General features: G+C 40.7%; 1 protein-coding gene across 1 annotated transcript; it reads right to left on the bottom strand.

Annotated features, from left to right (window-relative positions):
- Positions 1-5,673: 5,673 nt before the first annotated feature.
- LOC117442713 (zona pellucida sperm-binding protein 3-like) lies at positions 5,674-8,510 on the bottom strand. Its single transcript, XM_034078664.1, has 10 exons — positions 8,102-8,510; positions 7,911-8,026; positions 7,716-7,819; positions 7,462-7,636; positions 6,927-7,044; positions 6,774-6,856; positions 6,524-6,693; positions 6,217-6,372; positions 5,988-6,101; positions 5,674-5,901 (listed from the first exon to the last, which is right to left on the bottom strand). The coding sequence occupies exons 1-10, from the start codon at positions 8,462-8,464 to the stop codon at positions 5,693-5,695; spliced, it is 1,608 nt and encodes a 535-aa protein (XP_033934555.1). The 5' UTR covers positions 8,465-8,510; the 3' UTR covers positions 5,674-5,692.
- Between the last annotated feature and the right edge of the window lie 9,558 nt (positions 8,511-18,068).

The following is an 18,068-nucleotide window of genomic DNA, read 5'->3' as shown; positions in this document are numbered from 1 at the left end:
TGTGTGGGATTGGTGGATTCGTGTGTCCGTCAAGGACATCTCAGCCGGCAGACATCATGGTCTGAAATGACCAATGGACATCGAGAAATCACTAAGGACCTACCCACCAAGTAAAAAAAACATAAACCACGTGTCTCCCCTCAGTTTACGTCAGTGTGGAGAGAGAGAGAGAGAGAGAGAGAGAGAGAGAGAGAGAGAGAGAGAGAGAGAGAGAGAGAGAGAGAGAGAGAGAGAGACAGAGAAAATGGCTAAAAACAGTTGCCGACTTCACTCGAGATTTTTTTCGCTAGCAGCAGTGAAGATAGAGCCTCAGATGTTCAGAACCTGAAGTCTTCGGCTCTTCTGAAGAAGAAGAACACAAAGACAACAACAAGGATCCATTTGGACATGGGTAAGTGTAAATATTACAGTAATAGTGTACTGGCAACGTGTGGGGAATACCGCGAAAATGAACAATAGGTTTATTGATATATATTTGTTATCGATAGTCATGAACTTTTTCTTGGGACAAAATAGACTCCATTAGCAAACGTTTACTCTGTGTTAACGTTATTTTGGTGTGTAAAGTGAGATTACATGTGTAGATGATTAAATTAATCATGTATTCGTCCCACAACGGAGACATTTACAGTGACATGTTTTTGCCATCGATTATTTTATCATACTGTTCTGTACAGATGAGACTGTCATAGATTTATTTATGTGTGCCTGTTATTATTTTACCGTCCTGTACAGATGAGACTTTGTCATAGATTTATTTATGTGTGCCTGTTATTATCTTACCGTCCTGTACAGATGAGACTTTGTAATCAGATGTAGCCTATGTGTGTCTGTGATTTTATACTGAATGTAAAGTAACTGGAAATACCTGTGTGTGTGTGTGTGTGTGTGTGTGTGTGTGTGTGTGTGTGTGTGTGTGTGTGTGTGTGTGTGTGTGTGTGTGTGAGATCGAGAGAGACTCCTTTTCCAACCTCCCAAACTGTCTTTTTATGTGTGCATTGTTATTTGTGCTTGAGCAACATTTTACTTGAACTTTATTTCAATGAAATTAGTTGTAATTATTGTCCTACATTTTTATTTGTTTTACAGAGATGTTTTACAGCTGTCTGGGCCTAGTGGCCCACAGGCGGCGTTTATCCAGCAGCATCCATCTGTGCCGGCCCCCAGGTCAAGATCTACTGTGGCTCAAGGGCCTTCACTAGAGCCATCACCACCAAGGACCAGCAGACCAGCATCACTACAGCAGCCTCCACCTCCATCTGCGGCTGCCACCAGGTCAAGATACACCTCAGCACAAAGGCTCCACCACAGCCATCACCTTCAACCCAGCCAGCAAGGAGGTCTCGTATAGCACTTGTACACCCCACCTACACAGCAGCCCATGCACCATCACCCCCACCTACACAGCAGCCAGACCCACTGTCTTGGAAGACAGACAAAGACCTTGACACTGTCTTGACATTTATAATGAAAAGTTGGTTGAAAGTTCTGATGTTCAATAATGTAAATAGTTAGATTTTCCAGTTTCTTATATTTATATAAATAGTTGGTTGAAAAAAACATATTTATAATAAATTGTTGGTTGAAAAAAAAAGGTTGAATGCTCAATTTGTATTTTTACACATCACATGTAATATGAAGTCATTATTCAGTCCTAATGTATCTCAGTCCCTGCTGTGGTGAAAGTAGAGTGATAAACACTTGTTTTACTCAAAATTCGAATTACATTTTTTTCATTTTAGACATGAATTACATACATACATATATACAGTGTAATTCAAATATTTCACTGCTTTTGTGATCCTAAGACTTTGGTAACCAAATATAAAACACCAAAACATTTCGATCACATGAGTAAATTTGTGTTTTCACAAGAGTTTTGAAGATTTTCCGAAAATCGGATGTAACATTTTAAGCTTTTGAGCTACTTATCTCATCAAACAGTGCTCTAAGGTGAGTAATTTGCATATATAGCAATACCAGAGATTGTCCTGAACATTTTTATATTTAACACATGGGGTGCCATGTGAGAAGAAATACATTTAAAAGGGGATTTAAGAAAACATCAACAATTCGAGAAAATACCCTTGGACTCCAGAGGGTTAAGAGCGGTGAATCATCTTAGAAACAGGAAGCGCTCAAACGTTTGTGTGAGTTTATCTAATTTAGCAGTGATTCCATGTCAGCCACAGCTTGTTACAAAAAACATGACTGATAGTGTGTTTAACAAACTTAAACTAGCTTTATTAAATGTCAGGTCTTTGGCAGGAAAAACATTTTTAATCAATGATTTTATCACTGAGCACAATCTCGATGTTATGTTTTTAACAGACACTTGGATTGAACAAAATAACAGTGCAGCTGTTGTTATCGAATCAACCCCTCCCAACTGTAGTTTTATGAGTCAGGAAAGAATGCATAAGAAAGGGGGTGGAGTTGCTATTCTGTTCAATGATTCCCTTCAATGCAGGAAGACATCATATGGAAACTTTGATTATTTTGAATATGTAGCCCTTCAGCTGAAATGCTCCTCTCGAGCTCTGTTCCTAAATATCTATAGACCACCCAAATACTGTGGAAGCTTTTTTGATGACTTTACTGAACTGCTGTCTATAGTGTGTATTGACTTTGACCGTCTAGTCATTATTGGTGATTTTAACATCCATGTTGACAACCCCCAGGACAGAGGGGCAAAATAACTGTTTTGTGTTCTTGATAGCTATGGACTGACTCAGCATGTGACGGAGCCCACGCACAATAAGAGGCACAGGCACACTCTGGACTTAATTATCTCAAAGGGTCTGAATATCTCTAAGGTTGTGGTGACTGATGTTGCACTCTCTGACCATTCCTGTGTTTTCTTTGAGAGCTCTATTTCTGTTCACAAACATGTTCAAAAAGAGATAACCACAAAGCGATATTTAACTGAAAACACTAGGGAAATGTTTACTCAGAATTTTTCTTCCACACTTGCCCCTGCTAACATCTCAGTAAATTAGCTAGTAGATCATTTTAATTCAAAAATTAAAAATGTTATAGATGCCATTGCTCCAACTAAGGTAAAGAAAGTGTCTGGCAAGAAAATATCTCCATGGAGAAAGGCCATGACCGTGAAAACAGAAAAAAGAGAATGTCGAAAAACAAATCTCCAGGTTCACTTTGAAATCTATAAAGAGAGACTTGGCCTTTATAATTTGGAATTGAAAAACGCACGACAATCGTTCTTCTCTGACATCATTACCAAAAACAAAAACAACGCACGTGCCTTGTTTGCTACCGTCGACAGACTAACTAACCCCCCAGTGTCAGAAGCCTCTGAATTTCTATCCACCAGGGCGTGCAATGATTTTGCCTCCTTTTTCACTGACAAAATTCAGAAAATCAGACAAGCAGTCAGTGCCTCTGCATCAGGAACAGCAAATGTGTTGTCTCTGTTTCCACTTAACATCAATTCAAACACCATGAAACAATTCCATCATATTAATGATAAAAACCTAGAGGACATTATACAACTTCTGAAATCCTCCTCCTGCTGCCTTGATATTATTCCAATAGGATTTTTCAAAGATGTTTTGCCTTGCATGGCCTCAGATCTACTTCATATAGTAAACAAATCTCTTCACTCAGGTATTTTTCCACAGGCCCTGAAAACTGCAGTCATTAAACCGCTCTTAAAAAAGAATAATCTAGATGCTTCAGTAATGAACAATTATAGGCCCATATCAAACCTCCCATTTCTAGGTAAAATCATTGAAAAAGTTATTTTTCAACAGTTGAGTAATTTATTGCATTTAAATAACTGTTTCGATGTGTTCCAGTCAGGCTTTGGTCCAAACCACAGCACTGAGACTGCTCTTGTAAAGGTCTTTAATGACATCCACTTAAACACAGACAGTGGCAGAACTTCAGTATTATTAGATCTCAGTGCTGCGTTTGACACTGTTGACCACAGCATATTACTAGACTGACTGGAAAACTGGGTGGGTCTTTCGGAAACAGTTCTAAATTGGTTTGAATCCTACTTAAAGGACAGAAACAACTTTGTTTCTATAGGTAAATACACATCTGAGTTGACAAATATGACATGTGGGGTTCCTCAAGGCTCCATCTTGGGGCCTCTTCTCTTTAACATCTACATGCTACCACTGGCTCAGATAATGAAAAACAACAAAATAAGTTACCATAGCTATGCAGATGACACATAAATGTACGTAACAATTTCACCAGGAGACTATGCTCCAATTCAAACACTGAGTAAGTGCATTGAACAAATCAATGACTGGATGTGTCAGAACTTTCTCCAATTAAACAAAGATAAAACTGAGGTAATGGTTTTTGGAGCCAAAGCAGAACGTATAAAAGTTAGCGCTGAGATTCAGTGTGCAATGTTCAAACCAACAGATAAAGCCAGAAATCTAGGTGTAGTCATGGACTCTGACCTGAGTTTCAACAGTCACATTAAAACAGTTACTAAATCAGCCGACTATCACCTAAAGAATATATTTAGGATTAAAAGACTAATGTCACAGCTGGATTTGGAAAAACTTGTCTATGCTTTTATCTTCAGTAGACTCGACGACTGCAATGGTGTCTTCACAGGTCTCACTAAAAAATCTATTAGGACGCTGCAGCTGATTCAGAACGCCACTGCTCGAGTCCTCACTAACACTAAGAAAGTGGATCACATCACTCCTGTTCTGAAGTCTTTACACTGGCTTCCTGTGTGTCAAAGAATAGATTTCAAAATACTGCTGCTCGTTTATAAAGCACTGAATGGGTTAGGCCCAAAATACATTTCTGACCTCCTGCTAAATTATGAACCATCCAGATCTCTCAGGTCTTCAGGGACTGGTCAGCTTTCTGTCCCCAGAGTCAGAACTAAACATGGAAATGCAGCGGTCAGTTATTATGCTCCAAATATCTGGAACAAACTCCCAGTAACCTGCAGGTCCGCTGCAACTCTGACTACTTTTAAATCCAGGCTTAAGACTTTGTTTTTTGTCGCTGCTTTTAATTGAACTATTCATATCTTAAACTGCACTGTAACTTTTATCCATGTATTTTATTAGCTTTTCTTTTTAATGAATGATTTTAAATGCCTTTTTCTTAATGTCTTTCATTTTTTGTAAAGCACTTTGAATTGCCTTGTGTTGAAAAGTGCTATATAAATAAACTTGCCTTGCCTAAACATTAATATGGTCACTTTTTTTAATTAGTCCCCAAAAACAGGAGTGAATAGATTTGCTAAGCTAAAGTAACAAGACTTTGTAAACCATCAAATTGTAACTCTAAAACATATTTACTACCCTAGTAGAGGTCTGGGTACTCTATTAGAATGCAGTCTCCAGTTAGAAAACCCAATAGACATAAAGTTATGAGACCATGTTTATATCTTAATGTTCAGGTCATTATATTGCCAGGACCCCATGGTAACTCCCCTTTTAAAGAAGCTACTCATGTACAAAGGCTTTGTTGCAGCAACTGAAGTTCAAATATAAACTGGCTGACCTCCAATAAATCACCTTTATACAGCTGTTACAACTAAAGCAAATGACACCCCAGAAAATAAATGCCATGGTGTAGTTTCTAGCAGCAGACAAGCCCAAGAAAAGTTTTAGCTGTGAGCAGGTCATCAGTTTTCCTTGTGTTTTGCAACATTAAAAAGCAAACAAATTAAAGTTTGAATCATTTATTATCTCTTTGAGTCCATTGTTTCAGGAAGGTCAGATTCTGTTGCAGTGGTGTTGGACAGTGGGGGCACAGCCACATTAACCGCAGCAGTTGGGAGGACTTCATCGAGCGCCGCTGTGTTGGTACTGTTCAGCACCGCTGCCTTCGGCTGCAGGTGGGCCTCAGGAGAGGTTCTTTCTAGAAGTTCAGGAACTTCCTCAGCATCTTCATCTGTAGTCGTAGAAGAAATGTGTTAATGTAAAAGGTGCATTGCAGAGTGCCATTTAAAAAAAGAGTTAAGACTTTTCACATTTTACCTTTTTCTCTTCCACTTTTGTCTTCTTCGTCTTTATTCTGCTCAGAAGCTAAAGTCACAACGTCCTCCTGGTTTTGGGATGATGATGAATCAGGAAGCAGTCCTTTCCTCTGATCTTTGACAGAAAAACAAAACATTAAGATTTCATTATTTGCCATTTTAATCTCAATTTAGAGATTGTTAAAGGCTTCAAATGAACAAAGAATAATTCAATACCGGCATTGACTTACCAACTCTGTTTATTCCACTCCTCCACTGGCTGCCATACATTGTAGATCTTCTGATTTGATCAAGAATGGAAGAAGGCTCCTCTGCAGGTATGGGCCGGCTTTTCTGCTTGGCTGGCAAGACCATCATCGGACCCACTCTGGCCTGATGTTCCCACACTAACACAAACCAGCACAATGCATGTTAATTCAGTTACCCAGCCATCATCACGTCTAAAACCTATGCCAAAACATGTGTCACAATTGATTATTATGACGACATCTATTCTGCAGCCAATATTCATCATACAAGTTTCTACAAGCTCCCCACCTGTACTGGTCTTCAGTCCACTCCTCCAGAGGGGTTCACGCTCTTCTGGCTTCACAAACCCTCGAGGCCTAAACTTGCCGAGGCTGCTGGGCTTACTGGGAGTTTGCTCAACTCCAATTAGTCTTTTGCATTGCCCACATACGTAGTCATTACCATCAGCGGACTGCCATCTGATAAATAAAAAACATTCAGCACCAAGACTTTGGTTTTTGTGTGTAATTTGACATATTTTAGACTGGATCTCACTTACCTTCCATTCACAAAAGTGCACACCTTGGTTGTTGCATCTGTGCTATTTATTGGCACAGCATTCAGGTGACATGTGATGTAGAGCTATGAGAACAACAGGTGTTGGGAAACATGCACACACAATCATGTTTGAGGCAATTTAATAGAGCCTCACCTCCCCTCTGTCCTCATTATAAAATCTGAAGGCATCAATGGACATGTGGAGCTTGTCATCCTGTGTCCTGGCTAAGAATTGAGACCTGGAGCCTGGAAGCTGAGAGTCAACAAAGCACCTATGATGAGGAAAAACAAAGAGCAACACTAAATTAGCACTCATTGACTACTATAACCAGAGTCTACATTACCCACAATGCAACTCCACCGCTAACATTTCTATAGCCTATAGGCAAGTTCTGGAAGTAGTTCTTTAGAGTCAGAACTGCACAAATCTGACCTGTGCATTTGCCAATAGTGGCACAGAAAGGAAGAACTAGATTAAAGATTAAAAGCAACCTGCAGCTAGCCTTAGCTAACTTGAAGACAACACTAAAGGAATGATCTTTTATTAACCTGTCACTCGAGTCAGCATTGCTCGTGTCTGAATTAAACCACTTGAAGAGCCTTACACATTAAACAGCTCCCTCTAGGGTCAGAAAAATACGTTACTAAAAATGTGTTTCTTTTTGCCATTTAGCAATTTGCAGCCTTACCCATTTTCAATGAAGGCATGCCTGGGGCTGGAGTGCATGTCAGGGCTCAGTGTAGCCACGCAGCTGCTCACAAACACTCGGAGCTCAACGTGATGCCCGATTCTGACCGAGGCCTCGATGCTGATGGGCTCACCGAGATGAAACACATTAGAGCCTCTTTTGTACTGCCAGTCACCTGCACACGGCCAGACAAAAGTACTAAGTGCAAATAGAGACATGACAACTCATGACATGAGATCATTATCAAAACCCACTTGTCATGATTCTCATGTTAAACTGCAACATTTCCACTGCAGCCTGGGTCGACATGAAGGGGATCCAGGTAGGCATGAGTGAAGAACTGGACAAACTGTACTTCCTAAGAAACAGAAAACATGCATTTAAAAAAAGACAGACATCATTCAAAGATTTTTACAATGTGAGCTTTAAAAACAAAAAGAGACAAAGACCTTTCGTAATGACATTCAATTGGAATTACAGCCTCCTCCATTCGAACAACACCATATGGAGAAGCCTCAGGAGAGTATATGAGGAGGTTTGTGTAGATCAGAGAGTCCTCAGTTACCTGTGGAGATTAGACGTGTTTAAAAACTAGAAGCTATAATGAATAATATTTGAAATGAAATATATTTAAAGTTACCCAGTGTCTGGTGCCGCACTCCACAAGTCCAACACTGATACTGTACTCATCTGCTGAAGACGCTGTAGCTCTGCAGTACTGGTTGTTGGTCTCTACTCCAAGGCGTATCTCGTCACCATCAACAGGAGCTCCAACCGCAAACATATCGGCTTTGATAACAATCTCCAAGGAGTCTGGATGACAGGTCACTCTGATGGTATTCACCTGCTGCGGTTCCTCAGCCGGAGACTTCTGCTGCCCGATTTCTGACCTGCCTGTGTTCGCAAGGCTCTGAAACGAAGCATCTTGTGTGGGCAGAAAAGCAAAAGAGCAGCTAACACAGAGTCCTACAAGGAGGATAACCTGAAAATGAAAGGCCTCCATAAGTGACACTGATAACAGGAAGCTGCTCTCTGTCTTCCTGACTGACTCACAGTAGGCCTATGGTTCAGTGTGAGCGGTGGAGCTTTTTAAACTCTAGCCGATCATTATCCTCATCAGAGCAGCACACCTGCGTCCAATCAGACACGCATCAGCTTAATTGGCTGCACACTCTGAACTCTTGTAAGGGAAACTTCTGTGTAGCAGCAATGCAGTGGGAGTCACCGACCCAGGAAAGAGACACGGGAAGAGCAGGAGCTTTGATGTCAAACACTGATGGTTTATTTGGAGCTTCGGCCGGAGAATTCACATCACAAGTCACAGCAGCCACGATCTGACTGCACGGTAGAGTTGCCACGTCAATTCTCAAGAACCCTACCCCGGACCCATGTATTTAGCTAGTTCCGAGAGCATCATCAACATGCTGCATAACAAGATAAAATCATAACACCTCTATCAGCTGACGCCAACAGGCAGGAACAGGGAGACAGAACACTGAGAGCACAGCAGCCAAGGTTACAAGGTGCGTGTGCTCAGTCAGGACAGTTTGAACTGATAAACTGGGTCAAAGTTATGGGCCTTGGAAAATATTCCCCAACAGTTTCTCTCTTTTTATCAATTTTGATCATCTAAAAACCTTAGTCTAATAATATTTTGTTCAATACTTAAATCAATGGGAATCTTCAGATTTGAGTGTGGACTTACACAACATCAATTACATCAATAACAATCACATTAAGATTGAAACATTCAATCACAATGATTGATACAGCCAATCATAATAGAACAATCATCTCTCATCAGTGTTTGGATCATCTTTTGTCAAAAGCATAATAATGAACACACATAAAACACAGGTGCACAATAGCAAAAATATTTAAATTGATACAGTACTTGAAACATCATTGTAGGTCTTTCTGTGCATGGATAATACATTAAAGAGTAGTGTTGTTAAGCCTGATTGCTGGACGATTAAGGATATTAACATTATCTGTGATAATAGTAGAAATATCTTATTATTCAAACCTTTATAATCTGAAAATATTAATTAATTAATTTTGTTTAGTGCGAAAGTGTAATCTGATCCGGCAAAAATATATTAATCACCACTATTCAACACATGTCTGGTTATTGGAAATATAAAAATAGTCATTAATTGTACATCGGTAAACATCCAAGATCTAAAATCAATTCAAAGTTCATCTTTGTACTGGAAGCTGGAGAGAACGTGTCCTTCAGTCTTTCTGACTCGTTCTCCTCCTTTCTTTATGACAACGAGTGTCTGGTGTGTAAAGGCATCCTGATACTGTAGATTAGCACTGAGGTGCTGATTGGCTCAAACTCTTGTTCATCAGAGCGCCATATTTCAACCCCCCAATTGCTCTGCTTTTGTGTGGCTCATTCAGTGAGCACTAGTTGATCCCCCAGTGAAACGGAGGCTCATCCGCCTGCATTCCTTCTGCTATCTGCTTGAGAGCAGTGCAACTGCGTATTCCATGTGGCGCATCCAGGTCTCCCCCCCGTGATGGGAGAGGTTAGGAAGACATCAAACTCCTCCAAGAAACAAGGAACCTTGTAGCCTCTGAAGCCCTCGCTCGTCCTGCAGGGTTGTCTGCTTGAGCCCACAGAGCAGAAAGATGAAGGAGCATCCCATCTCCTCAGAAAGTTGAAGATTAGAATCCTCTCATCTCGAACGACCTCGTGCCTCCTTGCCCTCTGCAGCCGGAGAGTGTGACCCTCTCTCTCTGACCCTTGGCCTTCAGAGCTGTCCTAGTTATAGGGTTAACACTTGATAGGGATGTTTTCCTGAGTGCAGACAACTCAAAGTAATGGATTAGCACATTATCATTTAAATACAAAAATAGGATAGGCCCCTCAGAATTATTTGGGAGCCTTCCTGACACATGCACATGCATAAATGTAAGGTTTGTGTTAGTCATTTAACATGCAAGAATCATATTCTCATCAGTCCAAAGCAGAGACATTTTATTTTAAGTTAAAGGTGAGCTAGTCCCTGTGGATATAACCCCTTCTCAATGATTCTAAATGTTATATTAATTCACCATTTACCGTTTGATAAAATATTAGTTTATCAGAAATTGTTTTTTGTTTTTTTTCTTCCATAAAACAGGTTTGAGAAATAAATGTTCCAATATAAAATTAATTACACAATATAATTGACTCTTCCCTCCCTTTTCTTACATATGTCACATATGATATAATAACTTAGGAGTCTATTTAAGCATGGTGTAGTTTATAATCTATTACTCGAGAAGACTCAGTATCACCTATGTGCAGCTTACAAAAAAACAATTGTGAGAAACATATATTATGCAGGAAATGTATACATTTGTTGAAAAACAAAGCATATCTGATTTGGGAGGAAAAGCTTCATCCCCCTTAACATCTGAGTCACTACTGATGGCATCCCATGAATGGAATTGGGTGTCTGAGGGTGTTATTACTGAGAAATGTCAAACAAATTCAAAACCTTACATTTGAAAACAGGTTTGCATTCCTCCACTTAAGGTGACATTATCATTGGAAACAATGAAAGCTAATTGTTTTGACGTAGAATCTATCAATTTAATCGTTAGAGCAGAACAGAATGGTCGTATTGTAGCCTGAGTCCCGTGCAGCCTCTAGTTTTACCAGGTGGAAACATGGTCCATATAATGTGAATACATGTAGAACTAAGAGGCCCCTGACATTAGGCCTATTTTAAAAATAGTAGGGGCTTTTAACAGCTTGCCAACTTACAAACATCCTCTGCATAGCAGTATGAATAGCCTTAAAAAAAACAACCCACTCTGCGGTAACGAGAGTCATGTATCTGAACCAAATGCCCTAAGTGAAGCCGTTAGTCTCATCTGACTGACCCAAGGGTTGGTACTGGTGTGGCAGGGAGGCTTCCAGGTATTCAAAGCAGATGTCAAGCTTTCAGTTCATGGCTCGGTGGGGGGGAGCAGACCCACGTGAGACAGTATCAACGGCTGTAATGTTCAGCTTGAGGAGCGTCATTCTCTCTGGGAGCAGGAAATGGTGTCCATTCTCGGACCAGACCATTAATGTCATGTAGAGCAGCCATAGCATCTCTGTGACTGCACCCAGCCGGACTGTAGCAGGGTAGAACTGGTTGACTCTTAGTGAAGCCGTCCAAGGCCATAGACATAATGGAACCACGTACCAACAAAAGGGACACAAGGTCATCAATGTCTCTCTTTACCATTGGCCTAATTGCACAACAAATGAGTGGAAAAAAATGTGGAACACTAATCCATCATGTGAAATGTTGAGTTAATCTAAATAATTACCTATGGGTTGAAATCAAATTAACATTAACATTAGAACTAAAGTCAGTCTCAAGAGGCTTGAGGACAGAGAGAGAAGGGGCGTGACTTCCAACGGTCTTATACCCCAGGTAGTGACATCACAATCATGTGGTACAGCCCTAACCAATGAACACAGTTAGTAATCACAGCTACTTACATAATAAACAATATATGGTACACAGTAATACATGGAGTCATACACTATACATGTCTGTTAGTTATATCTCAACAATCATCAACAACTTAGTCACTTTGGAGCCACAGTCTTGTAGTCCAGCTTCAAATAAATATTCAGAGTCACCAGCAGCAACAGGTCGACACTGACTGCTCTGTGAATGCTTGACTTCTCTCAAAAAAAATCCCATGGAGACAAAAGGCGTCCATTTTTAAAGAAGTCAGCCTTTACCGCAATGACTATGGACACTTCTGTGCATTGTACGCTGATAGTGGATCCCTCATTGAATTGTGGTTCACTGATTTGACTTTGTGTCAAACCCTAATGCAGCAGTTTTATATTCCCTTACTTCAGCATCGATCATTGGTCCATCTCTCAAAGTTCGAATGGCGTCTGCAAAACCAAAAGGAAAAAGTGACAGCAGTGCCACAGAGGCTGGCCGAGCTGCCGTCACCATTGTGCTCTTTTATCAGAACAGAACAGGAAAGCAAAGTAAGCAAACACAACACTACCAGTAGAACAAGTGATAATTTAGGAAATCTAAACCATACTCAATTTAAATAAGATGAGGAAGGTTCAAACTCTCAATGTCAAATACTTCCCAGTGCAGACTAATCACATGGAGAGGACAGCTGGAAGCAATTACTCATTAACTGATGAGAATTAAAGCTGCAGTCACACCGAAATACCTGCACGTGATTGGCCCACACATGACATGTGGGTTTACATCTAGTAGTTACACTGATGCTTTCTTCCTTATGCATCAATCAATGTTGAAATATTATATACTACAGTTAATGAAGAGCAATTTAAAATGCAGCCCCATTTTATTTTATTCAACATCAGTTTATTTTTTGCATGTAGGTTTTAATGTGGTATATGAGTACAATTCAGTTCCAGTCCACTGTAAAGTGAACCAAAAACTGACACGTTTACAGCTTCACTGGTTTCTGGCTTTGAGTCCCTGCTGAGGATCACTTCTACTGCATGCTATTTAGCTTAAGCTAGTTGGTAGCAAAATGCCTCCGTTCTCTACAGATGACTTCCACAAACTTATACAGAAGATGGCTGTGTTGGAAATGAAAATGCAATGGTTGGTTGGAAGTTAACGTGGAAGTGAATGGACTATGTCGTGGGAATGACACCACTGTACCAGTTGGGTAAAAAAAAAGGAAAAAAATACTGCGGTGTGGGTGGATTGAGGTGAGGGGCGCTTGTTTTTCACTCGGTTCCTCCCGTTTTGCCAGAACTGTGGTATTAGTGGTTTAGGAAGAGGGGAGTTTTTCACAAATCCAGCGCTCCCTAACTCATGCCTGGCTGTGACGTAAATGGTGTGCGGCCGTGAAGCCAGGACAGTAAACAAACATGTCGTCGGTGGTATGGGACTATTTCAAAGTTTCAGAGTTAGATAGTTCGCTTGCTATTTGTATTAACAAATGCAATGCAGAAGTTCCACGAGGAGGGAAAAAGGCAACGAATAATACTTCCAACCTGAAACATCGCCATCGCTACGATGGTGTGTTAAAAGCCTACGAAGACGCCTGCGCTGCTAAACTAGCGGCAAATCCAAAGCCAGCTGCAAAGGCACCGGGGCTTTTACCTATCGACGAGGCTTTTGAAAAAGGCAATAACTTTATTTGGGAAAATAAATATGGTCACTTTGAAAAGTCAAAACTGTTCTTGGCTTTGTTTTGTTCATAGTAGTAATGCTCATGTCATTTGCTCACTACTAGTCCTTTTTACCACTAGGTGTGCAAAAACTACAGGTACATTTAATATATATATATATATATATATATATTATATTATTATCGGTTATCGGTATCGGTATCGGTCTTGAGAAGCAGGAAGTTATCGGTATCGGTTTCAAAAAACCAATATCGTGCATCCCTAAAAATAATGGAGAAGGGTATGCTAACTCACAGCTAGTTAGCAGCTACAAGGATTCCAAGGAACAGTAGGGCTGTGGACTGGGTAATAAATCTACAAGTGGTAGTCCTACCTGGAACTCTCTGGGTGCAAAGCCTAAGAGTAAATCATTTCCATGGGATTTGGGAGGACGGTTAACAGGCAGAGCCCAGCGCTCTGAAATATGTGATGCGACCGGCTGGCCTGCATTGTATCACCCAGGAAGAGCGCCTCTTCAACCTCTATTCATACTAGGAAACAGCAGTGGACAGCTGCTAAAGGGAGAATTAGAAACAATCCTCCTAAACCACCAAGTGTGCCAATCCAGAACAGATACGCTCCGCTGACCGAGAACCGGAGATCTCTTTCTGATGACCTGGATAACCTGTCCTCTTCACACGGCAGGGTAAGGACCAATAGCTACTCCAAAAGTAAAAGGCTAGAGGGAAAGCTAACGACTGGGCCTGAAACTCTGAATGTGGGTGACTCTGCTGTAAGAGATGTAAAAGGTCTGTGTAATAAGAACAACACCAAAGTACTCTATTTTCCCAAGGATGTGGTCTCTGACTTGGCTGAGAAGATCCTGCATATTGGGGCTGAACATCCGACTGTGAAGAATGTGGTACCACACATTGGAACAAATTATGTTGTGAAACAACAGTCAGAAGTGCTGAAAGAAGACTGTAAATGTTTGTTGGAAACTGCCAGCTCTCTAAATGCAGAGGTGTTCATCAGTGGCCCTCTACCGCCAGTCAGAAGAGGAGTGGAGAGATTCAGCAGATTGTTTGCACTGAACACCTGGCTTTCAACGGTCTGGACTGACCATTCTGTCCATTTTATTGACAATTTTAACTTTTTCTGGGATCGCTTTTTCTGGGATCGCAGACATCTTTTAAAGACAAATGGAGTTTGCCTGAACAAGCGGCAAGAGGAATCAAAACAGGAGAAAGACACAACACATCGCGCAGAAAACCGTGAAGAATTATCACTGCACCCGCCTGAGGAATGTTCTGATTATGGGAGACCATACCCCCGCTCCTCAACGACGCCCACCAAAATCACCGCAGAAACGCGCACCATCTCCCCCGTCTTCATCACCGTGCCTACGTCAACCACCTCCCCCCCTTGGCAGCATGTCCTTTACCCCCGCACCATCTGCCCCGTCTCCATCACCGTGCCTACGTCAACCACCTCGCCTCCCTTCAAGAAAGCATCTGCAGTCTCCGAAGCCTGATAAGGATGTGTGTGTACAAAAAGCAACAAACTCTTACTGATATGTGCTGGGTCCAGGCTCAAGGGCGTATGGCACTCTCAACGCTTTCCAGGACATGCCGGGGCCCTGCCTGCCTATAGCTTTGCCGATATCTGTGTTGATAGGTATTAGATTAAGAGCGGTGAATCATCTTAGAAACAGGAAGCGCTCAAACGTTTGTGTGTGTTTATCTAATTTAGCAGTGATTCCATGTCAGCCACAGCTTGTTATATGACTGATAGTGTGTTTAACAAACTTAAACTAGCTTTATTAAATGTCAGGTATTTGGCAGGAAAAACATTTGTAATCAATGATTTTATCACTGAGCACAATCTAGATTTTATGTTTTTAACGGAAACTTGGATTGAACAAAATAACAGTGCAGCTGTTGTTATCGAATCAACCCTTCCCGACTGTAGTTTTATGAGTCAGGAAAGAATGCATAACAAAGGGGGTGGAGTTGCTATTCTGTTCAATGATTCCCTTCAATGCAGGAAGACATCATATGGAAACTTTGATTATTTTGAATATGTAGCCCTTCAGCTAAAATGCTCCTCTCAAGCTCTGTTCCTAAATATCTATAGACCACCCAAATACTGTGGAAGCTTTTTTGATGACTTTACTGAACTGCTGTCTATAGTGTGTATTGACTTAGACCGTCTAGTCATTGTTGGTGATTTTAACATCCATGTTGACAAACCCCAGGACAGAGGGGCAAAATAACTGTTTTGTGTTCTTGATAGCTATGGACTGACTCAGCATGTGACGGAGCCCACGCACAATAAGGGGCACACTCTGGACTTAATTATCTCAAAGGGTCTGAATATCTCTAAGGTTGTGGTGACTGATGTTGCACTCTCTGACCATTCCTGTGTTTTCTTTGAGAGCTCTATTTCTGTTCACAAAAATGTTCAAAAAGAGATAACCACAAAGCAATATTTAACTGAAAATACTAGGGAAATGTTTACTCAGAATGTTTCTTCCACACTTGCCCCTGCTAACATCTCAATAAATGAGCTAGTAGATCATTTTAATTCAAAAATTATAAATCTTACAGATGACAAAATTCAGAAAATCAGACAAACAGTCAGTTCCTCTGCATCAGGAACAGCAAATGTGTTGTCTCTGTTTCCACTTAACATCAATTCAAACACCATGACACAATTCCATCAGATTAATGATAAAAACCTAGAGGACATTATACAACTTATGAAGCTGAGCGCAAGTTCAGACAGGAAGACCTAACACTCCGTATTGCTCGTCATGGCAATACTCGCTCCCTCCACTGGATGACAGGGAGCGCCACTCCTTAGCCAATCTATCACTTCCCTCCATTCACAAGCCTAATTATCGCACCTGTTAAACCCTCTATATATGCTCTCCCCTTTCCTATCAGCTGTCTTCCAGGCGTCAACGTGCAACCCTCCTCCACCCCTTCGCCTCCTGCTTCCAACTCAGGGCCAAGCTCAACCTTCTCCCTTCCAACCGGACCTAACCACCTATCACCACCACCAGGTCTAGACCCAGGGGGGTTCATCGGAAACGGTTCTTTCCCTTCCCGAATGATGTCCTACAAAACCTGGGCCTAGTCGCCAAAACACATTTCATTCACTTGTTATAAACTGTCATCATTATGTTTCATTTATATAATGTGACCGATAATAAACATCTATTTCATACATCACGTCTCTCCTGATTGAACTGAAATCCTGCTCCTGCTGCCTTGATATTATTCCAATAGGATTTTTCAAAGATGTTTTGCCTTGCATGGCCTCAGATCTACTTCATATAGTAAACAAATCTCTTCACTCAGGTATTTTTCCACAGGCCCTGAAAACTGCAGTCATTAAACCGCTCTTAAAAAAGAATAATCTAGGTGCTTCAGTAATGAACAATTATAGGCCCATATCAAACCTCCCATCTCTAGGTAAAATCATTGAAAAAGTTGTTTTTCAACAGTTGAGTAATTTCTTGCATTTAAATAACTGTTTCGATGTGTTCCAGTCAGGCTTTTGTCCAAACCACAGCACTGAGACTGCTCTTGTAAAGGTCTTTAATGACATCCACTTAAACACAGACAGTGGCAGAACTTCAATGTTAGTATTATTAGATCTCAGGATTAAAAGACTAATGTCACAGCTGGATTTGGAAAAACGTGTCCATGCTTTTATTTTCAGTAGACTCGACTACTGCAATGGTGTCTTCACAGGTCTCACTAAAAAATATATTAGGAAGCTGCAGCTGATTCAGAACGCCGCTGCTCGAGTCCTCACTGACACTAAGAAAGTGGATCACATCACTGAAGTCTTTACACTGGCTTCCTGTGTGTCAAAGAATAGATTTCAAAATACTGCTGCTGGTTTATAGAGCACTGAATGGTTTAGGCCCAAAATACATTTCTGACCTCCTGCTAAATTATGAACCATCCAGATCTCTCAGGTCTTCAGGGACCGGTCAGCTTTCTGGCCCCAGAGTGAGAACTAAACATGGTAATGCAGCTGTCAGTTATTATGCTCCAAATATCTGGAACAAACTTCCAGAAACCTGCAGGACCACTGCAACTCTGACTACTTTTAAATCCAGGCTGAAGACTTTTCTTTTTGTCGCTGCTTTTAATCGAACTATTCATATCTTAGACTGCACTGTAACTTTTATCCATGTATTTTATTAGCTTTTCTTTTTAATGACTGATTTTAAATGCCTTTTTCTTAATGTCTTTCATTTTTTGTAAAGCACTTCGAATTGCCTTTGAAAAGTGCTATATAAATAAACTTGCCTTGCCTAAACATTAATATGGTCACTTTTTTTAATTAGTCCCCAAAAACAGGAGTGAATAGATTTGCTAAGCTAAAGTAACAAGACTTTGTAAACCATCAAATTGTACCTCTAAAACGTATTTACTACCATAGTAGAGGTCTGGGTACTCTATTAGAATGCAGT

The sequence above is a fragment of the Pseudochaenichthys georgianus genome, unplaced genomic scaffold, assembly GCF_902827115.2.
Source record: "Pseudochaenichthys georgianus unplaced genomic scaffold, fPseGeo1.2 scaffold_458_arrow_ctg1, whole genome shotgun sequence".
Taxonomy (NCBI): domain Eukaryota; kingdom Metazoa; phylum Chordata; class Actinopteri; order Perciformes; family Channichthyidae; genus Pseudochaenichthys; species Pseudochaenichthys georgianus.
This window is presented reverse-complemented; position numbering and strand designations above follow the sequence as displayed.